Here is a 23,973-nt window from a genome sequence, read left to right as displayed (position 1 = left end):
AGACTCTCTAAAGAAACAGCATTGTTGTTGTTCGGCTTTTCATTTCGCCATTTACGCACAGTCGTAAATTCCCACAGTGTTCGAATATTGTGTGTAGTTTTTTGTTTTATACAGTTGTCATCCAGGCATCTAACTATGAAAACATTACACTCCAAAAGACCCCGGGCCTCTGAAAAAACAACCCGGGCTTAAGCCCAGAAAGCCTCCCCCCCCCCACCCCCGCTGAATTGAACACTGGTCTCGAGTCTATTTGGTCCCATTCAGAATTGTTAAATTGTGTTAAATTAACTCTTTCTAGTGTTAAAATTTTAGAGTAAAATTAACTCTAAATAGAGTAAAAATTCAACACTGAGTAACACCGCATAGTATTAAATCAACTTAACACTACTAGTAGTGTCATATTATTTACTCTTAGTGATTAATTAACTCTATTTGAGTAAAATCCCACTGATTTTTAACACTGAATTATTTGCTATTAACACTGGGGGTTCAAATAACTCTGATGAGAGTTGATGTTACTCTATACTGTGTTATTCATACACTAATCTCTAGTGAAAAATTATCTCTACTGTTTTGCAGCATGAAAACAATTTTTTTAATAATGCTTTTACATATAACACATGTGAGCAAAAACCACAACTAGATAATACATTTAACAGCTTTATTTTTATGTCAGGCTCAAAATACAAAAATGTAGTGTATAAAACACTTTACAACAATTACTTTAGTTATGGAACGACATACAGGGAGGAATCTGAAGTGCCATACTTCATTTGAAGTATGTAACACAGCTCATTTTAGTGCTGGGCGATATGACCCAAAATTCATATCTCCATATTTTTTTAGCTGGATGGCGATATACGATATATATCTCGATATTTATTTAAAGCCATAAAGTAAGAACAAACAGAGAGTTCTTAGTCACAGCTGTGTCCCAGATGTCACACAGGCACTTTTATTAACATACAGCGCAGATGTACATGAAAACATTACTCAGAAATAAATTATCAGCAATTATTAAATAATAATGCTCCATAAATAAAAGAAAACAATGTTGTTTGAATGAACTGAACAGGTGCCATTTACGGTCCTTATACACACACAATACAGTAATATTACGTTGAAGCACAGTACGTATCACTCCGCGAGGCTCCTCGCAAACAATACACACATGCTTTCAATTGTGTAATTTAAGTGATCTAGTTAGCTGTTTTGAAGTTCAGTTCATGCTAGAAATGTGCTTTGGAGTTGTACGTGCTTTGTCTCTGGGGGCCACCGTATATATTTATATGTAAACATATATAAATAAAACTACGTTTTTTGCATAATTTTATATTGCTGTTAATAATAAATGAATTAAAGCAGCAAAACAACCTGAAGACCTGGTTGGGAGCCGAAAGAGGCGGTTCTCTAAAAAGAGCTGTAAATCCCATCACTAGTAGTTACAGTAGATTGGTTTAATCCAGCTGCCCTGAGCTGTGCGACAGCAGAGGCACACATATCCAAAGTCTCTTATTTGACCTTTGCCACATTTCAGATGTTGTGGGTGTTTCTTCTACTTTAGTTGACATCACCTCCCCTGTAGTGCAAACTTCTTTAACTGCCACATCAGGCTGTAGATTAACATCAGTGTCAGCCTGTTGGTCAAAATAGTTAATGTGTGTGGCATTTAAATGTTTTCTAAAACCTGTGGTTTGGATGAACGTAAACATGTTGTGAAGCATGGTGTTGTAAGATGTGCCAAACACAAAATGTGCTTGTGGCGTGGGTGTGGTCTCTGGCCAGCTGCAGAGGAGGGGTGACGCAGTGAGCTCCCGGGGCGGTGCAGGGGCGGGGTGAACAGGTGTGCTGGGATCTGACAGTGATTGTGTCTCTTTATATGTTGGCAGTGACAGTCGGAGGAGGGAGATGTATGGGCTCAAAATGTGGTCATAAATATTTTGTACTTGTAAAAAAGATTTGTATATGTAAAAAAGATTTGTACTTGTAAAAAAGATTTGTGTGTCGTAAAAAAGATTTGTGTGTGGTAAAAAAGATTTGTGTGTGTAAAAAAGATTTGTATGTGTAAAAAAGATTTGTGTGTGCGTAAAAAAGATTTGTATGTGTAAAAAATATTTGTGTGTGCGTAAAAAAGATTTGTGTGTGTAAAAAAGATTTGTATGTGTAAAAAAGATTTTGTGTATTGTGTGTAAAAAAATTTGTGTGTGGTAAAAAAGATTTGTGTGTGCGTAAAAAAGATTTATTGTAAGATTTGTGTAAAAAAGATTTGTGTGTGCGTAAAAAAGATTTGTATGTGTAAAAAAGATTTGTGTGTGGACTTAGAAAAAAAACCCCTGCAAGTTACAAGTACGGATTTTGACCCTATTTTTCTTCCTTTCATCTGATTGGTCAATGTCATGTCAATCACAAATGTAACAATCCAATCAGAGAACAGATGGGTTTGGCTGTCGGAGGGGCGCTTTTTTGAACTGCAGGTCCTTGAAGGGTGATACAGTTTGAAGCTGGAGGATCGCTATATAAATATCCGATAGCAGCTAGGTCCCCTAACTTTCAGTAGCTGTTGAAAGGTAAAGTTGTGGTATATCAGTGGTTAGAAATACCATTATTACTTTAGGATTAGTTTAACACAAAGTCAGGGCTGACCCAGGACCATTGCTGTGAGTCACAGTCGTAAAAGTCCTTTCACAGGATGTGCTGCTAATGCTAACTGCTAACTAAAAGCAAAGGATCCAGAATTTGTTGCTGGCTGCTGGGCTCTGTGGGTTTTTGCAGCAGCTCTACCTGTACTAGATGCACCTGCTCCTTGTCTTTTCTATCTCTGACTTTATGTCCTCTACAAGAGTTTGTTTTTTTTGCTGGTTCTTCAAATGTTCAATAAAAACATGTATGCTAATTCATAACGAAGAAAGCTTTGTAATGAAGACTGTCATTTCCAAAACACTGCCCCCCCACCCCCGCTGTTGAAAAGGCTGTGGAAGTCCCTGTATTAAACACGTAGACCTGTGACACAAAAATCACCAAACTCGGACGACCACAGACTGTTTTCCTTCGTGGTGATGAAGGAAAACGCTGGGTTGGCATGTAAAAGGGCATTTATTCCCTTCAAAGACCTGCAGTTCAAAAAAAGCGCCCCTCGACAGCCAAACCCATCTGTTCTCTGATTGGATTGTTACATTTGTGATTGACATGACATTGACCAATCAGATGAAGGAAGAAAAATAGGGTCAAAAATCCGTACTTGTAACTTGCAGGGGTTTTTTTCTAAGTCCACACACAAATCTTTTTTACACATACAAATCTTTTTTACACACACAAATCTTTTTTACACATCACAAATCTTTTTTACACACACAAATCTTTTTACACATACAAATCTTTTTTACAAGTACAAAATATTTATGACCACATTTTGAGCCCATAGAGCAGCATTTAAGCCAGGAGGTGACTGCTGTTCGTCGCTGGATCGTTGTCGACTATGCGTTAGTGAAGTCAAGCTACAGCAAGTTTGGTTAAGAGTGTTTTCCTTTGTGCGTCGTTCTTAACCCTGTCTACAGAGCTTCCTGGATTTTCCCCCGTGTGATTCCCGTGTGGCAGTGTCGGAGTGTGAGCCTGTGATCGTGTGAGTGGATATTCTGAAGAACGCGTGCTAGTGATGACCAAATGAAGCTTTCTGAAGCATTGAAGCTTGAGTTGAAAAACGGTTCATTACTCGAAGCTTTTCAACACAGTCCTCTCTGGTGACATCTGGTGGCCAAAAATATGAAGAGCAGCTTGAATCCACAAAATAAAACCAACTGCTTCATTATGATTGCCCACTCGACAGAGTGGAATTTTGTCTGATATTGGGCCACCGCTGTGTTGCTTTGAACGTGTATTTTTGGGGGTGAAAAAAATGTTGTTTATTTCTTTAATACATAATTTTGACCAGTAAACTTTCCTTGTTTAAATATGCACCATGGTGTGGTCTTTCTTCGCTTGTGACTTCTTGATGTTGGTAAATACAATAATTGAAAAGTACCACGCTACATGTAATATACATATAATAATGTACAACACATTATGGAGTATGTTTCTGCTGTGAGGTCCTGCCTCCTTGTACTTATGCAATTAATCGCCGGACAGGCATATTTATAAATACTATTATATTAGGGACATTTTCCTATACATATTTTTGACCTGGGGGTAGAATTGATTGTGAACTGGAAAAGGAAAATGCTTATGAACTTGCAAATTCAAAACATGATGCATTTAAAGTAGCCCTTTTTCATTTTTATTTAAGAAGAGAATTTGTTCTAGTGTGCGATGGCCAAACCTGTTCATTTTCGTGGAGATCATTTCTCCTGCATTAAGGAAAATCCCTTCACATGGCACAGAGGAGGCTGGAGTGCAGAGAAACTGGTAGAGATGCAGTTATACAGTCTACCTGGGCCCCACAAACTATCAGCTAAAGAGAATAAATAAATTAAATTGCTGCACATTTTGCAGACTAACGTTTTAAGATTAATTACAAAATAAGATATATATTTTTATAACATTAAATGCAAAGAGTCAAATGGAAGTTTTTCTAAAGTTATTTAATGATATTTATATTATGAAAATCAGATTTTTGACATTTTAAGTTTTTCCCGTTTTCAGATAAAATAAACACGCACAAAACAAAACAAACAGCCAGAACACAAAGCTGGAAAACCCACCCGATCGACCCAAATCAACTCAAAATACTCCCACACAACAGAACCTCCTCTATTCCTCACTGGCTCCAAATCTCTCAGTAGAAATATCAGTGGTTCGCTATCTGTCACCATCAAAACACTCCACAAATCACTTCCTTATAAACCAGGGAATCAGACACCGAAGCGGTTAGGTTCTAAATGAAGCTTCGGACGTCACTGATCACGTGACTCTGGCCAAACGAATCAAGCTTTTTGTGACACACGGACCGGAGCGTCAGCTTCAAGCAGGCCATCACTAGCGCGTGCTTTCCCCTGGACTTCTCTGGAGACCCCTTCTCCCCCCACTCAGCTGTATATAACACCCCACCCCCGCACATTCTCTACACCTGGTGACTTGTAAATAAACCCTTCTCGTGAGCATCAGAACCAGAGTCCTGCGCTTGAGTCCTCCTCCAAACCGTAACAAAAGGAATGTAACCTTATTTTAACATGCTGTTAATTGTTGTTGGTTTGTTGTTGGTTTAATAAGTGAATATGAACAACTTACCCTGTAAGTGACCTGAAGAAAATGTGGTGGCAGGAGCTTTCTACAGTAACTCCACACTGGGGGCGTTTTGCTCCAGCTGTTGTTATAATGACTCTATTAGAGTAAATACACTTTAACACTGCTGATTTAACACTGGGAAATGATGATTTTAAGATTTTATTGCTTACATTCAATTCAATTTTATTTATATAGCGCCAAATCACAACAACAGTCGCCTCAAGGCGCTTTATATTGTACAGTAAGGAAAAATCGTAAGTGATGTTGCGCCTTGCTATTTAACTGAACTTCTCAGCCTGTATCCTGAAGGCACTTCTATCATAGAGTCAAATGACCTTGGTGCAACCTCGGTCTCAGAAAACCAGAGGTGATCGTGCCTTTGCCTGCTGCACCGAACCTCTGGAACAATCTTCCAGCTGATATTCGCGCGCCGGAATCTATTCAATCTTTTAAAACACGATTGAAAACTTATTTATTTGATCTTGCATTTTCAGTTAGTGATTTGTCGGCTGTACACTTTGTACTTTTATTACATTTTGTATGTAATTTTAACCTATTGTTTTACTGGGTTTTTGCAGTTGATATTTCTGTGTTGATTTTACCGAACTTTTACACTAAGTGTGAAATGTTTGTTTTAACATAGTACTCCCGGGCTAATTAGTGCTTTGTTTTATCTAGGAATGTATTTATACTCTACTATCGTACCCATATGCAATTAATTTTGTTTCATACTTTATTACTGAGAAGCACTTTGATGTACCTCCGGTCTTTAAATGTGCTATATAAATAAAGTATTGATTGATTGACTGCCAGAACAAAACATCTGTCCCAAGGTAAAGTCTCTCATTGCACAGTTTTCCCTCTCTGTGATTTTGACTGTTAACCTCACACTTTACAGAAATGTTGTACAGAAGGACAGAGTCTATGAGCTCAAACCTGAAAATGCTTGTATACTTGAGATGTTCAGCACTTTATTTATAAAGTGCTTTCAAACAAAGTTATTATTATTATTATTATTATTAAAAGACAATTAGAGTTCACCCACTAATCTACCAATGTGAACACAAGTATGCTTTACTCGCTTTTATTAGTTTAGTAACAATACAGTACATGCACAAAACGGCCAAACTTTCCTGCTGCAGATATGGCCGTTATCTGTTTCTGTCCAGCCCATGAGCTGCATACACAGGAAATGAAACAGCACCCTCTGTGTCAGTCAACATTTGTGATGGCAGGTTTCAAACGGAAAATATCATAGAAAACATGAATGTACAAATAGCCAACCAAATGTTGCACATTGGGAAAGTCAAACTGAACAAAGTGCATGAAATGCTCTGAAGACTAAGATGACATCAGTTTTACATTAATTTGTAGCATTAAAGTATCCAGAAAAGTGAGTCCAACGCACCGGTAAATAAAGCAAAAGTCATAATGCTGACGTTTTCTTGCTAGCCTGAACTCTAGAATTAATCTCAAGGCCTGAGCAGCATGAAGGATGAGATAATGTCTCTGGGGCAGACGTCTTGGTGAAGCAGGGGCTGGATAGCGTGACAGACAGAGAGTGCGCATCTTCTAAACACAGCAGTAGAGAGAGGAGCAGCAGGCAGCACGGGAGCAAACAATCCGTGATGGATCTTTACTTCAGAGGTTAGTCAAATGCTTATGTTGGTTTTCCGCCCCACGTTCAGTGCTTCTGAAATGTATCTATGAAATAACATAATTTAATTTTTTAAAAATATTTTCATTATGATTGCTATTATTACTGTGTTACTACATCATTAACTCAGTTTAAGCCTTTAATGCCACATATTTGATACATGAAAGCTTTTGAGACTTCAGTCATCAGTTTTTTCTCCCTGAAAAACCCAAGTGCACAATTTATTTTAAGCAATAAATTGCAAAAATATATATGAAAATAAACATTTAATTGAAATATCAGAAGGTTCAATAAATGCTCCATGTTCAAAACGCTATAATGGCTCAGGCTTCAGGAGGTGAAGTTTTCTTTTATACAGATAAAATGACTAAAATGAGTTATTAAAATCGAAATAAAGAAAAATGTGGACTCTCATTGGCTTTATTTTTACTTCCCAGGCACCACGTGGATGATGCTCTTGCTCTTTATGATTCCAGACTTTACCCACAGCAGTTCTTGCCCCAGCAGTTGCCGATGCAACCCTCAAGGCGCTGCCATGTGTACTGGCTCCACCATCACTGATATACCGCCTCTGCCTCTCCACACATACCTGCTGCAGCTCAGTGTTACAAACATGAATGTCCTAAATGAGCGAAGTTTAGCAAATCTGGACCTCCTGCTGCGTTTCAGTCTCATAAAGAGTCATCTACACACCGTCCATCCTCAGGCTTTCCTCGTAGCTCCCCAGCTCAAGTCTGTCAAGCTGTCATCTAACGATCTGTTGACCCTTCCTCCTCGAGTGTTCAGCCCACTTGCTGCTCTTGAGCAGCTGCATCTAGATGGGAACCAGTTTGAGAACATTCATCCAGACATGTTTGAAGGACTGGGCGGGTTGCAGGATCTGGACCTAAGCCGCAACAAACTCAGGAGTCTTGATTCAGACCTATTTGAAGGACTGACCAACCTCACCTTTCTGAATCTTGGAAGGAACTTCATAAAGAAGCTTCCTCCTACCATCTTTCACTCCTTGACTAAACTTCAGCAGCTTATACTCTATTACAATGAACTAGAATTTCTAGAAGCTGGCATCTTTGACAAACTCATCAACCTCGTGGAGCTAAAACTCCATCAAAACCAGATTGCCAGCCTTCCACCTAAAGTCTTCTGGCCTCTGGGGAACCTGAAAAACCTGACCTTATCCTCCAACCAACTTCAGGCCATCCCAGAAAAGAGCTTCTACCACATGCCAAAGTTGGTCAAACTCACCATTTACAAGAATCCACTATTATCTCTACCAGATGAGCTGATGGGTCACATGCCCGACATGACAGAGTTCTATCTATATGCCACCAACCTCATCACGGTTCCTGGAAATTTGTTCGCTAACATGTCTGGGCTGCTTATGCTGAACTTCCATTTAAATGACAATCTGAGGGACCTTCCACCAGATGTTTTCTGCTGTCTTCCAAACCTTCAGAAGCTCTCGCTAAAATCCAACAACCTCCATTATCTTCATCCCCAGCTATTCTCCAAACTAACCACCCTGAAGAAACTTCACCTCAATGACAATGAGTTGTATGGCCTACCAGAAGATATCTTTAAGGGTCTTGGAGAGATTCTTGAAATTTTATTGAACAATAACAACCTTAGCAGTCTTCCAGGAGATATTTTCGTGTCTCTTCCAGCTTTGATGAATCTGACTCTGAGTGGAAACCCCTGGGATTGTAATTGTGCTATCAGAGGCATTGCAAGATGGATGAGACACAATGAGCATGTGCTTTGGGACAGAGATGACGTGATGTGTCACACTCCAGTCTACCAGCTGCTGCGTACCGTTGGCTCGCTGCATGATGAAGAGTTCAGCTTTTGCAGTGCTACAACAGCCAAGAGTTTTCCTCTACAAGATTTGAACCGGTCACCAACACAACCACTCCACATGTTGTCAACCTCTGGACAAACATCAGCTTTAACTTCCATAACCACACCCCCCACAACGGCTACTCGATCCAAGGAAGCGGCGATCCAAACCACTCAAGGAGCTACCCAAAAAGTCCCTGACAAAATAACCACTCAGACTGTAAAAGCAACCACATCAGATGATACAACACTCTCAGCATCACTTTCCACTGAACTTATTGGTAAATTTGCTCAGAACATGTCACCTCCTTTTTATGGCATATTGGTGATAGAACCGGGGCCTGAGTTTGTCCACCATAACCATCAGAAAGGCTGGGTGTATGTGTGGTTTCTGCCCTCAAACACGGCTTTGGCTGGGTTCCTCATGTTCTCTCACATCCTTCTTCTAGCTACAGGGTTGTCGCTTATTCTTGCTACCATGTATGGCATGTATCGCCTCCACAAGGCCACGTATAAGCTAAAGGCTGAGTGTGCTCGTCATGAGGCGTAGCGCTGGCTTATCGGGCTGGTGCACAACTAGATAAACGATCCTCTTCTAGCGGCTGACAATTACTGTGTTTGTTTTCTCTGAACACATTTCCTCAGGAAAATCAGACTTTGAAATATGATGGAATTGAACCCTGTGGGGTTTTTCAGAAAAAAGTACATTCAGATGGTATTGTGTGTAATTTTATATCACAGCTAAACTAATATCTGTCAATAGTCAGCATACAGAGCAAATATTTGAATGCTCATCAATCAAATGGGAAGATTTTAGGCCTATTTTGAAACTGGGTAGCTATGCAGACTGCTAAAGTCCTGCCTGTTCATGTCCAAATTATTCAAATTAAAAGTGCCCAACACTGGTAAAAAGATTCATGCTATGATTGCACATATTCAAACTCTTTAAAAAATATTGTGGTGTAATTATGATAATAATGATAAAATGAGAGGATTGTATAATGCCTTATATACATATATCATTGTTTATTCTATAGTCATACAGTTTCTGTTAAAGCCATAGAGAGCCACTGAAGAATCCACCTGTTGTTGACCACTGTTTGTTTTTCAAGCATATAAAGTGAAAACCTGGTTTCTTCCACTGGTCTTTTGCTTTCACCATGTCTCGAGTCATACACACTGATGCCTGCTGTATTTATAAATGTACGTTTTATCTACTATGCCAAGACTGCAGTGCTTCAGCAGCTTATAGATAACACACGTCAGTGTTAAAGCTGCAGGTGATTTGTTTCCCTCCAGCGGTGGATACTTGAAACTGCAAGACGAAAGCGCACGACTGGACAGTGTCTACTTTTATATTTGTGTTATTTACAGATGTTTATTTCAAAATGTTAAAGCTGTGTGTGTCATCTGTTTGATCAACATCTCTATTATTGTGAATTTGTTGTGAGCTACACTTTATATACCCAGTGCCTGTTGTGTATTTCTATGACATGTAACTCTATGACATCTTTGTAAGGCATTCATGTAATGGCCTTTTTTAAAAGCTGGGTTAGGGTTAGCTGTGATGCTGTCATTTTTTGTATTTTATGCCATGAAAATTAATGATTAAAGTGGGGTTTTTTTTTTATCTTAAACCTGTCCACTTCTGTGATCAAACTGCTAAATATTTGACCGATTGAGCAGATCGTGGTCAAGATTTTGGAGTATCTTGTTTAATCCCACAGCACCTGTTATTCGAACAGCTGCTGTAAACAACCATTATTAGTTATCTGGATTTGACTTCCTTTTCAGGAATGTTACAGAAATGTGCTTTCCCAGAAGGAATTACACATCTTTACAGGAAGATTATGCCCTAATCTTTGTAACAACGTTCAAAACAGGAAACACATCTATCCATGATGTCACGAGGTCAGTATGTTTAGCTTTTGAGATGACGAATCCATTTATGAAATGACGCCCCTGTAATTTCACAAGCCTCTGTCATAACCTCAAAAATGTGAACGTACATCCAGGCCAGTTACCTTTTTAATAACTGTGCAACATGTTTCATTACATAGCCGCTCTTTAATTCTACCGAAGTTTTGACACAAATGTTTTTCATGAGAAAGGAAATAACTAAAGGTGAAGTTCGTACATTTAAAGTTTCATTTGTGAGCAGCTTGTCCTCACAGTTGGACATTACACATTGTTCTGTAGAGACTAAACAAGGGGCCATATTTGCCTGAGTCACAATCATTTTTCAAGTCTTTTAAAGCCTAAAAATGACGGCAGATGCCACAAATTCCACGAGAGGTGATTGGACGCTAAACCAAGCAGCAAACAAAAGAGGATGAATTGGTGAGCAGTGCCCAAGTTCATTGCTATGACAACAGGTGATTAGGACTTTCCAGCAGGCTGAGCTCACACAACAGTGGGCACATACACAGGGTCAGCATGGGGAGAGGAAAACTGCAGGGGCACAAGAAATATTGGACCAATGTGGAAAACAAGACTTTAGGAAGAGAAACAAAAACCTGTTGAGTCATAGCTCTGGGAGGAATCTTTCATTTGTCTATGTTAACCTTCTAACTTTGACCGTAATGCCAGCTGGGAGGGATTTCCCAAAACATGAGCAAATGTGGAATTCCCAGAGTCTTGGCTGCAGGGTGGAATTTTAATGCTCTTGATTAAGCCTAATAATAAGCTGTTCATTAAAAAAAAAAAAACAAGCTGTAAGTTGAGTCATACTGAATGTACATATCCTAATATTCCTTTCTAAATCCTCCCTAGAGAACATGCACTCGTTACATCACAAAGAAGAGCAGCTATAACTGTAACCCTGCTCAATCCGGCTTCTTTTTTATATATTATGTGTTCACTGAAGTTCACTGAAATAATAAGGTGAACATTTGATCAGTCTGTAAATCTGTGAAAGGATTTCAAAGCTTGGTATCTTCACATGGCTCTGTAACTCACAGCTAAGTGTTTTCAGTTGTCACAGATTGCATGTTCTGGTCAGTTGATTTTATTGATGCAGTCTCAGGTAAGTTCTTACAGTCTTATGACTGAGAACTTCAGCACTCACAGTTACATGTGTAAGTTTGTAATAATGCATTTAAAGCATTTCTTTAAATGCTCTCACCCCAACCAGTCACAGCAGATGGCTCCATCCCTGCCGGAGGTTTCTTCCTGTTAAAAGGGAGTTTTTCCTTCCCACTGTCACCACAGTGCTTGCTCATAGGCAGTCGTATGATTGTTGGGTTTTTCTCTGTATGTATTATTGTAGGATTACCTTACAAAATAAAGCACCTTGAGGCGATTTGAGGCTGTATAAATAACTTGAATTGAATTGAATGCTGAGGAAAGGCAAGTGCTGAAGCTTTTCTAACTGCTCCGTAACATTAAATACTGTATACCGGTCCTCACTCATAAGTTGACATTTCTATGGTTCAGCACCATTAAGCTGGTTTGTCTGGATTGAAGCTGAGCGCGCTGGTTTTCCTGTTTGTTCTCACAGGCTCTCGTGGGGGGAGGAATTTACTGTTTCTCCACAAACTGGTGTGCAGGTACGTGTCCCCAGCTTTCACAGGCTTGAATCCAGATAAGTGTTTCTTTGTGGATGCGAGTGGATCAGGCAGCTTTGTCCACAGGTAAGACAGGCAGGTGCAAAAACACGGTGAGTGGGTAATCTTACTCAGGAACAAGAAAACATGCTTCACCTATCAGGAGAGTTCAGTCTCACTACAACATGACAATTTTAGTTCAACAATCCAGTGAGGAATAGAGAGGAGAAACGAGGTGAGTGTAAGTGGAATCAGACATGCCACTGGCTACTAGGCAGCCACGCCCATACCTGTGAAGAGCACCTAATACTACTACTAGTACTAATCAAATGTCAATAATAAACATATGCCATGCGTTTCCAGCAGGAAATTCTTTTTATCCTTAACTCTTTTACTGAAAACTGTAGAATTAACAGGATAATAAACTCAGACCATTTTGCATTTAATCATTAGTTATTGATTATTAAACTTTGGGTTTAAGCCTGTCTGTCCCAGAGGTTTCTTCCTGTCAATCTTCCTGTTTTTCTTTGCAAGTACTTTCTCACAGAGTTGCATCTATTTGATGGGATTTTTCTATTATTGCAGGGTCTTTACCTTACAATAGAAAGCACCTTGAACAGAAGAACAGAAAATGCTATCTTGTCATGCAGTCTTTTGGGATACTAATTTAGAAGCTATTGTACACAGAATGTGGGACAGATTTGCTTTATAGTAAAATATGCAAAACTAAAAACATACAATAGCTCTCATGTCGGAGGCATGTAAATCAAATCAGTTATAAAACACAATTATTTATGTTTCAATATTGCAATATACAAACACCAAGTGTTTAGGACAGTTTTGTGCACTGCAGCAACATCTGCCTTCAGATGAGCTCCACCCTCATTATCTGTTTCCAGTAGTTTCCTGTGTGATAGAGTTTAAAAGCTAAAAGCTGCATATCACTGGCAGATCAGCGCCATCTTTTTCACCTAAAAACCAGAAAACAAGACAAATTTAGCACTAAAGCTTAATCACATAATAATTCCCTTTACTGTTTGTGATATCAAAGAAACCGTTCCACTCTGTAATAGCGCGTTTGGCTCACATGAGAAATATGCACACAACACGAGCAAAAGCTGTGAAGGCAAGGAAAGCTTCGTTGCTTAATTCTATCCAGATGTACTAAATGCTAAAAGTTGTTCCTGAACTTACCCGCACAAGGCTTTCATTATGATATGAAAATAATAAGAAAATGAATAGAAAATGTATCATTTTTGTTACAGCAGAGAGAGTGAACGCTCATTCAGTGTGTTTGTGGGTGGATTGTGTTACAGTCTGTCCCTAAAAGTGGATTTGGGAAACCAAACCCATCCATTTACAAGCATACCATGAATGTTACTCCAAAGATATGTGCAGACCATACTTTGCACACCCAAGCAGACACACAAACAACATTGCCACAAACTAAAAACACAAAACAATCTCCATTGTTCTGTCCAGAGTCACTTGTCACCCTTCCTGTAACCTCTAGCACACATATACCTGTAACTTCTGTCGGTGCTGTGCTTTTTTGGAAATCGAATTTCCCAGAGGAACCCACCCGAGGGATTAATAAAGTTCTATCTTATCTTATCTTATACATCTTTCCTTGTCCATTAAATAAAGAAGCTTGAGGCATTAAAAAAAGTGTCTTTGCTAAGATGAAACAGAGACCAAATACCCACATAAACACAAAATCAGTTCAGTCCCAGGCTGGTACCAGAGGGTGGGGCTTCTGCTGGTCTGATCCCCCTCCACCACATTTAGAAAAAAAAGGGTGAGTGTGTGTGAGACACCGAGGGGGCCGGGGGACGGCCAGGAAGCTCAGAAACAGGATCTACACATTTCTTGTGTGAGACAGAGAGAAAAAAAGCTGACTTATAAAATTTGACTGATGACGAAGAGCAGGAAAATGTGATGGTGTGAAAGTTCAGGCAGTGCTGGAAACTTTCAGAGGATTAGTAAAACTGAGGAGGAAGGGAGGACGCACATAAAAGAACTCCACACCGACTCACTGTCTCTGTTCAGGGATCGCAGCACGAGAGGTAAGCTCAGCAAAACAGCACGCTGGCCTACTTTGTTCCTTTATTTGACTTTTTCTTTTTTTAAAACTTTTATTTACTTAAGACTTAAGATGTGTCCAGTATATTTCTGAGGTAAATGTAACAGGAAACAAACAAGATAAAGAAGTCGGTGACAGTAATGTGGAATAAGATATAATGTTAGTTTTTCTTCTTGTTATTTTTTAAATATTAAATTTATAATACGTTGTATAGTCATGTGTTTTCATGTGTAAAACAAATAGCTTTTTAATATGTCATTATTATAAGAGTTACGTTTTGAATTACATGACAAAGTGTATTTTTTTATGTCATGTCAGCTACGGTGTTCATCAAAACATGCTGAATAAAACATGAATGGCCTTCTGCAGCTCTGCTCCTACGCTCGTTTCACAGAACATAATGTTCTGAGCCTTTAATTATCGAAGGGAGAAAAACATCTAAGGAATTACTGGTGAACTGGAAATGGTTTAACCATTATATTACAATACAGATCATTTCAGGCTGTCCCAGTGACGAAATGACAGTGGGTTTGGGTTGGACTGAGAGGATAAAGTCTGCCAGAGAGCAACAACAGACAAAGCGACACAAATTGTCGTTTGTACCTAGTGCTATTATCTTAATTAACAACACTAAATTGTAAGTGTTGTTGCCATTGCACTTTTTTCGATGGAATATCTAGGTTGTTTTATCAGGCTTATATTATATTATAGTATTTTTTTAATGAGTGTACGTGATGTGTTGGTTGTATGGTTGTTGTTTGTTTTGACATACTGCGAATCAATTTCCCATCAGGGACAATAAAGTTACCATTGACCATTGAGAGATGACACATAGTTTAGGTGTTAATTTAGCTTTTCTTCTCCCTCCTGCTGGCTCCTCCGCTTTTTAATACGGCGAAAATGATCCCATATAACAAAAGGAAGGGTATTCCACGGATACCTAAATTTTATTTTTCAGTAGTTCGGTAATTAGAAACCTGTCTATGACTAAAGTCTGTACTCTGACCGGCCACATTCACAGCAGGAAAGAAAAAGGAAATAATCATGAAACTGTTCGGTGTCTCTTATAGGAAAGTTAAAAGAAATAAGAATTATGAGGAATTAAATGAGGTATTATGTTAGTATGGCTAGAAATCATGTAAACGTTATAAAATTGTAATAGCAGTGGAAACAATGACTTCACCCTCACAGCAGGAATCTAGTACCACCTCTCCAACCTTTTAATGAAAACAGAAAAAATGTGTTAAAATGTGAGCAGCTGGGACGGACCAGCATGGATTTTATGACCTCCTGCTTTTGATGAAAAAAAAAGAAAAGAAGGAAGTTAAGAAATCTGACGCCTTTGAGTTCGTTTGAAGGATATTTTATTTTGTCTTTACAAAGTTCCTTCCTGAGAGACACTCTTGTTGCAAACTAATACATCTCATCTACTGAGAAGCAACTCAGGCTTGCCAGCCCTCAGTTGCAGGACTGTGAATTTGGTGAATTTGTGTGGAGAAGCAGGTCATGATGCTGGCAAGGTTTTGTTCCAGGAGCCGTCTGTGCCTCTACAAACAGTGAGAACGGCTCAGCTTCCAAACTTGTGCAGGCAGTCTGGCATGTTGAGAAGCAGACAAAACACTGAATTTCATTTGCTAACAAATATTCAGTGTTCACTTTCAAAAAATTTTGCAAAACAAATTATTCAGGCATGAGTGGTTCAAAATTACTGCTTAACACAAATGCTGCATACACGGTTTTGCTGCCAGAGGCCTGCCAAGCATTTAGCAGTCAGTTCTGTTGGTGGGCAGTGCTCCTAGCTACGGGCAACATTGGATTAATTTATGCAAATGTCGGCTTCTTGGACGAAACACAAACTCAGAGGCTACAACATGAAGACACTGTTACTAATTAGAGCTGCATTCAGTAGAACTTTCCTATCATTGTGATGGTTCTGGGAGCAGAGAATCCCAATCTGACATGGAGAGGAGATAAATAAATCCTTTTCTTTACTGCCCTGTAAGCAAAAAGGTTTTGCAATAATAAATCAAATTTCAGAGTAGGTCCAGTGGCGTTAACACACCAGAAATGCAACAATGTCCATTTTCCCTCATGAATATCCAAAGTGGAGCAGTTCAGTTACTTTCGTAAGCAAAAATAACAACTCCTTTTAATGAGCGCTTGCTGGCCTTCCACATAAAGCAAAATCCCCACAGGTTGTACACAATCTTAATGTATCCAGACTTCTTTTTCTTAAATATGGCAACAAACATGGCTCACACTGATTTGTTTAGTGACTTTGGCATGTAACCAATCAACATATATGTTTCTTCTATTTTAGGGCAATAATGGAGCTGCAAGCGATACTTCCTGTACTCCTACTTCTCATGGCCCTCAGTGTTGTCTGGGCGTGTCCGGATGGATGCCAATGTAGAGGAAGCACAGTCCAATGCGTTGGCCTGTCAAACTTCCCCATGCCGCTGCCGTCATCTGCCACCAAACTCTATTTTTCAAAATGCAGTTTTAACTCTCTGGAGCCAGAACACATGACGAATTCGTTGGATTTGTTGCTAATTAAAGAATCTCTTTTGAGGGAAGTGCGCCCTGGCACGTTTAATTCAACACCACATATTGGGTCCTTAACATTAACTGGTACCCAACTGCAGGATCTGCCAGAAGCCTTGTTGAAAAATCTGCAGAAACTTGAGGCTCTGACACTAAGCATCAACAACCTCTTAGTACTTCGGCCTCAGTGGTTTTCCCTGTTGACCGAGCTTAGAAGACTTGACCTTAGTAGGAATCTTTTCACTGCAGTACCTGTGGAAACTTTTCATCCACTGAAACAGTTGAGCTACCTTTCCCTTTCTGGTAACAAAGTCAGCCAGCTATCTAGAGAAACCTTTAAGGGTCTTTCTCAGATCATAACTTTACGCCTTAATAGAAACATGCTACAGGAGCTTCAAGTTGGTACTTTGGATGACCTTGTAAACCTGGGAGAGCTGTCACTACAAGACAACCAAATCACTCACCTCCACCGTGACCTGTTCTCCAAGACTCCAAAACTCCAGAAGCTGTTTCTCTCCAACAACAAGATCACATCTCTCCCAGAAGGGATCTTCCTAAACGTGCCAAATCTTTCCCAGATCTCCCTGTATGAAAACCAGCTGGAGACTCTGGGGCCAAGGGTGTTTGGGCCCACGGCCCTTAAGGAGCTGTGGCTGTATGACAACAAGCTGAGTCGTGTGGAAGATGACACGTTCAGGAACCTGACTCAGTTACGCCTCCTGGTCCTCAGTCGTAACCGGATTAGTTATGTATCCACCAGTGCATTTAGAGGATTGGAACAGCTGGGAGAGGTATCCCTGCACACCAATCTGATCACGACCCTGCAAGCTGGGACTTTCCAGGTGCTACCAAGACTGGTCAACATTTCTCTGGAAAACAACTTCATCAAATCCCTCCCACGTGGTTTCCTCCAGGGTCTGACCCACCTGGGACAGATAGACCTGCGAAACAATTCCCTCCCTAACCTACCACAGGAGAGTTTAGACGCCCTTACTGCATCAGAGGAAGTACTCCTCCAGCAAAATCCCTGGAGGTGTGACAAGGATATTCTGCCACTTAGGGACTGGTTGAAGCAGCACCCATCAAAGACCAACCAAAGCCTTGTGGTCTGTGACGCTCCTTCCAGTCTGAATGGCGAGATGATTGCTTTGCTGGCAGATGAGAACCTGGTATCTCTCAGCTCTACTCAGGAGCCCGTGCTGACCTCAACAGAGAAGAGGAGGAGGCCACATACACCTCCAGCCAAAAGAAGCACTCCCTCACCCGCTGTCAAGACGACCCCCACCTCAGAGTATGAAAAGGTAACCAGGAGTGGACAAGGGAATACTGGAAGCATTTCTCGTGATATTTCAATCACCCTAATTGTCATCGCAGTAGTGTGCACTGTCATCATCAGCACTGTAATTATCAGCTGTATTTGCTGGAGGAGAAATAAGAGTGGCACGGGGAATATAGGCCGCAGGAGTACGAACTCTGTGCTGTAGACTGCAATTCAAACAAAGCACATGAAGAACTTTTAGAGGGCGACTTTGGAGAGTTGGTAATTGAGCCTGAAAGGCACCAGAGAGTTCATTACCTTTCAGTTTTATTCATCAGATTTACCCCTCAGTGTGTCTTCCTGACTGTGCATCTTTGAGGAAAGAGATGCCATCTTAAATACTAACTGTAACAACAAATGCCTTAACAACTTTTGGCCAACCTGGACATATTTGTGAATGTAAACTGAAACATGCTTCGCCTGTTGAGTTAACCGCCCAACGACTGTTTTTCATTAACAATTGTTGCAGCTTGACGGCTGATTTTGTGCTAACAACCCAACATTTAGCAAATAGTTGAACTTCTTTGCAAAAGCGTTACAATATACATACAAAAGATGTAATATGGAGTTTACTATACTATACATCACGCTTCAATAGCCTGAATAAATGCAACACTTCTAGTGGGAGCATGTGCACGCTCTCTTATTGTCTCTTATTTACTGAGCTTCACCATTCATACTAGGTTTGACAAGTCTGACATTATTTATATAAATATATACATTGTTTCATATTTGAATTCTTGTGAAAATGATTTTAAACATGTGAAAGTTTTCAGCATGACACTGACATAGTAGGTTGTACATTTAATAAAACGTAACAAAAACAACAACCCAGGAGTACTAATTTTTTTTCCATCCATTCGCTTCCGCTTATCCTTTTTCAGGGTTGCGGGGGGCGCTGGAGCCTATCCCAGCTGTCATAGGGCAAAAGGCGGGGTACACCCTAGACAGGTCGCCAGTCTGTTGCAGGGCGAACACACAGAGACAGACAACCATTCACACTCACATTCACTCTCACATTCACACCTAGTGGCAATTGGGATTACCCAATTAACCTAGCCCCACAAGTTGCATGTCTTTGGACTGTGGGAGGAAGCCGGAGTACCCGGAGGGAACCCACGCAAACATGGGGAGAACATGCAAACTCCACACAGAAAGACCCCGGCCTGATGGTGGAATTGAACTCAGGACCTTCTTGCTGTGCGGCAACAGTGCTAACCACCGTGCCACCATGCTGCCCACTAATTTTTTTTAATTCATTTATTTTATTAAGGTAAAATTAAAAGAAACAAGGCAAGCCTCACGCTTCAATCACATAAATCCATACATAATAGCCAAGTACAGAGTGTCAGCATGAGTACCATTGTCAAGGTCCGGCTGTGTGGGAGGCAGGATGTGGACCCAAACAGAGGACTTAGAAAACAATAAGTAAACTTAAAATCTAACTTTAATGCTGACTATCCACAGAAATAACAAAAGAGCAAAAACTTCTCCAGGGCAAGAACTGGAAATCAGAGTACAGGTATATAAGGACAACATGTGTCAGGGAGACACGCTGCTATGAGGGAAGACACAGCAAAGAACAGAGGGAGACTCAGACGATAAAAACAAACCAGGTAATGTAAGAGATGGAAAACAAATTAAACTAAGAAGTCCAAAACACAATACCCTGGGTTAAACACCCAGTTACATCTACTATCCTCTTGGTAAAATCCATTCTACATCCACAGTACCTTCCATTACACTGCCATCTAATGGAAAACAGTCACGATAAAGTCTGAAATACTTTAGCTGGAATCCAAAAGTTCCACCTGAAGCTTGCCTATGATTACAAACTGGAAGCAACAAATTCATCAAAAATGATGTTGTGCATTTTTTCGTGCTGTTCCAGTGAGGAAGTAAAAAACCAAAATAACAAACACATGTGCGTTTTAACTGGCCTGAAATATTGTGTTAAGCATGTGTTAAACATTAATCACACAGCTATGTATGACGTTAAAGAAAAACTCCACAATCTTGAATGCACTCTGTAGACGTGTGCAGTAACTAAAAAACTGATGCCTTGCTCTTATCTCAGGCTGCAGAAGTGTGCTGCGCCACGCCTCAGATGCAACAGACTTACAGCCTGTTGGAGCCTCAGTAATAATTACCTAACTCGCATGTGTCTTGTTTTTGCTGGAGCTTCATCCTCCAAAAGAAATAACCTGGTAGGTACCATTTTCTTTGATATTTGACTAGGTTTTAAAAAAAAAGATTTTCCAGAGAAATTGCAGGTCTGAATTTGATGCATTAAAAACAAATCATGCTAAATTACAAACCAAAATGTAATTCTTGAAAATTTTGCATGAGGGTAAAAATATTTTTTTCTTTTTCTAGTGAATAAAAATGTCCAGAGGCGAGATCATCGTTTTCTTTCTACTTTTCATGCCTGACTTTTCACTGGCTGAAACCCAACCATGTGAAAAGGCAACTGACTGCCCCAAAGAGAACCAGGCAGTTTTTAGCTCAGCTACAGAAATCCCACGCTCTCTCAGACCCAAAGTGACAGAAGTCTTTTTTTTGGTTAGCCACATTACAACAATACCAAAAGGAGCCTTTGCTGAAAACCCACAGCTTGAAAAGGTGGAGTTCATAAACAGTAACATATCATCCATCGAGCTGGGAGCGTTCGAGGGACTGAAAAACCTGAAAAATATTGAGGTCTCCGGCAGCAAATTAACGTCACTCCCAGTAGGAGTCTTTAACGACCTCAGCAACATGCAGGAACTCGTACTCAAATCTAACAAGCTTCAAAGACTTGATAAAGGTTTGTTTGAAGGCCTTAAAAAACTAAGACACCTCCTGTTGAATTTGAATGAGATTAAGTTGATTGAAGATGAGACATTTGACGGTCTTGACAACCTTTTAATGCTCCATTTGGGTAAAAACAATCTCTCTGCTGTGTCAACTCACTGGTTCTCCAACCTAAACAAGCTGGAGGCATTCCGACTTTATGAGAATCAGCTGACCACCATTCCTGAAGACTTGTTTCAGAATTTACCAAACTTAAAGGAAATCAGCTTGCATGGAAACCAGATAGAAGAATTGCCTCCCAATCTGTTCCCTCATAAAAACAAACTGACTAAACTGTTCCTGGACAATAATCTTCTAACTACTTTTCCTGAGGGGTATTTTGTTGGGTTCCCTCAGCTTAAAACACTGACCCTGAAGAACAACAGGCTGAAAAGTTTGCCACCAGTGCTGTTTGGAGAAATGCCCAAATTGACCGAATTAAGCCTCCAGGAAAACAATCTCTCCAGTCTCCCTAAAGGAGTTTTTGGACCTCTGCAGAAAATCAGGAAGCTGGACCTGTCAAAGAATAAATTCGTCACCTTGTCCCCTGAATACTTTGAAGGCCCAGAAAAGCTCACAGAACTGAATCTACAGAACAACATGATAGAGTCACTGGATGAAGATCTGTTTGAAAAGCTACAATCACTAGCCACTCTCAAGCTTGCTCACAACAACCTCCAGACGCTTCCTGGAGATATTTTTGAGCCATTAGGAAAGCTCAGGAAGCTTGACCTAAGTAACAACCCGTGGCTCTGCGACTGTAACCTGAAAGCCTTCCACAGCTGGGTGACTGGAAATACTGCAAAGCTCACGCCTCCTCCACTCTGTGAGTGTCCCGAAGATTTGAAAGGGACGGAAATGCACTCATTAACACAGGATCAGCTGATATGCCCAACACTTCCACCCACGACTACCACAACAACTACACCCACAACTACACCCACGACTACCACAACAACTACACCCACAACTACACCCACGACTCCACAACAACTACACCCACAACTACACCCACGACTACCACAACAACTACACCCACGAACACACCCACACTACACACAACAACACTCACACCCACAACTACACCCACACTACACCCACACACCAACCACACACCCAACAACTACACCCACAACCACAACCACCCACACCACAACAACTCCAACACACCACGAACACCCCACCACCTCACCCACGACACCACAACAACTACACCCACCAACACCCAAACCACAACCACCAACCACCAACCACAACCAACACACCCACGACCACCCCAACCACAACTACAACCAACACAACCCACAATCAACACACCACAACACACCTCAACCACCATAAACAACACACAACCAAACTACACCCACCCACCCCAACCACAACCACCCAAACCACAACCACGACCACCCCAACCACAACTACACCCACAACCACCACTACATCCCTGACTACGACAACTACACCCACAACCACCCCAGTAACAACTGCACCCACGACTACCACAACAACTACAACCATCCCAACCACAACTGCAACCACAACCACCCCAACTACAATTGCAACCACCACTACTCTGACCACGACTGCACCCACAACAACATCTACACCCACAACCACCCCAACAACAAGTACAACCACAACTACTACAACAACTACATCTCCTTCACCCACTCCAGTGATCTTCTCCTGTCTGAACGTGACAACCTCAGAGCAGCAGCAAGCTTACTTTGCTCCTCAAGACAGCACAAAAGTTCAGCAGTGCAAAACTCATCTGAAGGTTTACATTGTTATTCTGGTGGTAGAGATTATCTGCACATTGGCTCTGGCTAAGTTCACCATTTCACTTTATCACCTACTCCAGCGCAGTGAGAGGTTGTACCACAAAGTGAAACTCACCCGCTTCTCCTACAAGAGGGAAGTCATCCTACGGCCTCTGCGAGAGGCAGAGACCCGAGGACTTTGAATTTTCTGAGGTGCTGCTAGAGATCAGAGTTTAATCATCAGAAAGATCACCAGGATGGCAAATAGGCCAGAAGCAATCATACAACTTATCACAACATCCTTAAAGCTGTAATAATTCATCTTAAATGATTTGGGAGCAGTGGAGCGATAAGATGAAGAAAGAATAAGAAGTAAGAATGATGCATACACATGCATTAGGTTTTGTATCCCTTGCTCAAATGTAATGTTTCTGGATGTTTTCTCTGTTTTGCTTAAAAATATATGTAAAAGATATTAGTTTTTTGTTTTTGTATGTCAAATATAATAAAATGTGCATAATTTAAAAAAGACGTTTCTGAAACTAGTCATTACTGAGATTTCCTTTAACACATTCTTACAGCAAGGGGGTGGCAGAGATCCATAAGACCTCACTCACATTCACCAAAAACAAAAAACAAGAGGTGCTAAGAATAGGACCAGTTCTGCAAATTAGAGACACTGGAACAGGTGAGAGAAGTGCTCACTAACACAGATTTGGACAGATTTGTGAACAATATTTGAGAGTCATGGGTCTTTGTGCATGTAGAAAATGTTTCAGATCTTTAAAAAATGGGAGCAAAAGTGTTGCGTTTATATTTTTGTTCAGTGTAGTTCACTGCCACACAAAAGCAAATTCTCCCAACATGTTGAAATTGGGCTTGGTCTTCTCACACTCTGCCACCATTGCTACAAGCGATGAAGCGCCTTGAGGCGACTTTTGTTGTGATTTGGCGCTATATAAATAAAATTGAATTGAATTGAATTGTAACCTCACTACTCAATAAAGTGATCCATGTGATCCCTGTACTGACTCCTTCCCACCTCTGACAAATCCCACAGCTGCAGAATTGTCCAAGAATAATTTTTTTACAGATCACACCGCTGTGAGTGAAATCAGGAGTGTACAGGGTGAAGAGAAAAGGCGAGAGTACGGTCACCTGTGGTGCTCCTGTGCTGTGAC

The 23,973-nt window shown here is 40.5% G+C and overlaps 2 protein-coding genes across 2 annotated transcripts; both read left to right on the top strand.

The window, feature by feature from the left end:
- The first annotated feature begins 6,505 nt into the window (after positions 1-6,505).
- LOC106633381 lies at positions 6,506-19,030 on the top strand. The gene is made up of 3 exons (XM_014336405.2): positions 6,506-6,864; positions 7,312-9,256; positions 16,659-19,030. The coding sequence occupies exons 1-3, from the start codon at positions 6,846-6,848 to the stop codon at positions 18,364-18,366; spliced, it is 3,672 nt and encodes a 1,223-aa protein (XP_014191891.2). The 5' UTR covers positions 6,506-6,845; the 3' UTR covers positions 18,367-19,030.
- A 457-nt stretch (positions 19,031-19,487) lies between these two features.
- lrrc15 (leucine rich repeat containing 15) lies at positions 19,488-23,967 on the top strand. Its single transcript, XM_042224254.1, has 3 exons — positions 19,488-20,407; positions 20,577-21,924; positions 22,511-23,967. The coding sequence occupies exons 2-3, from the start codon at positions 20,586-20,588 to the stop codon at positions 22,993-22,995; spliced, it is 1,824 nt and encodes a 607-aa protein (XP_042080188.1). The 5' UTR covers positions 19,488-20,407; positions 20,577-20,585; the 3' UTR covers positions 22,996-23,967.
- The last annotated feature ends 6 nt before the right edge of the window (positions 23,968-23,973 follow it).

The sequence above is a fragment of the Haplochromis burtoni genome, unplaced genomic scaffold (genome assembly GCF_018398535.1).
Source record: "Haplochromis burtoni strain Fernald_Lab_line unplaced genomic scaffold, NCSU_Asbu1 Contig_133, whole genome shotgun sequence".
Classification (NCBI taxonomy): domain Eukaryota; kingdom Metazoa; phylum Chordata; class Actinopteri; order Cichliformes; family Cichlidae; genus Haplochromis; species Haplochromis burtoni.
The sequence above is the reverse complement of the archived record's forward strand: the minus strand, read 5'-3'. Positions and strand labels throughout refer to the sequence as shown.

Coding starts and splice junctions, on each gene's coding strand:
- LOC106633381 (XM_014336405.2), top strand. Junction 9,257..16,658: donor GAGTGTGCTCGTCATGAGGC/GTAGCGCTGGCT, acceptor CTTCTATTTTAG/GGCAATAATGGAGCTGCAAG.
- lrrc15 (XM_042224254.1), top strand. CDS start 20,586: ATGTCCAGAGGCGAGATCATCGTTTTCTTTCTACTTTTCATGCCTGAC. Junction 21,925..22,510: donor ACAGGATCAGCTGATATGCC/CAACACTTCCAC, acceptor CAACCACCCCAG/TAACAACTGCACCCACGACT.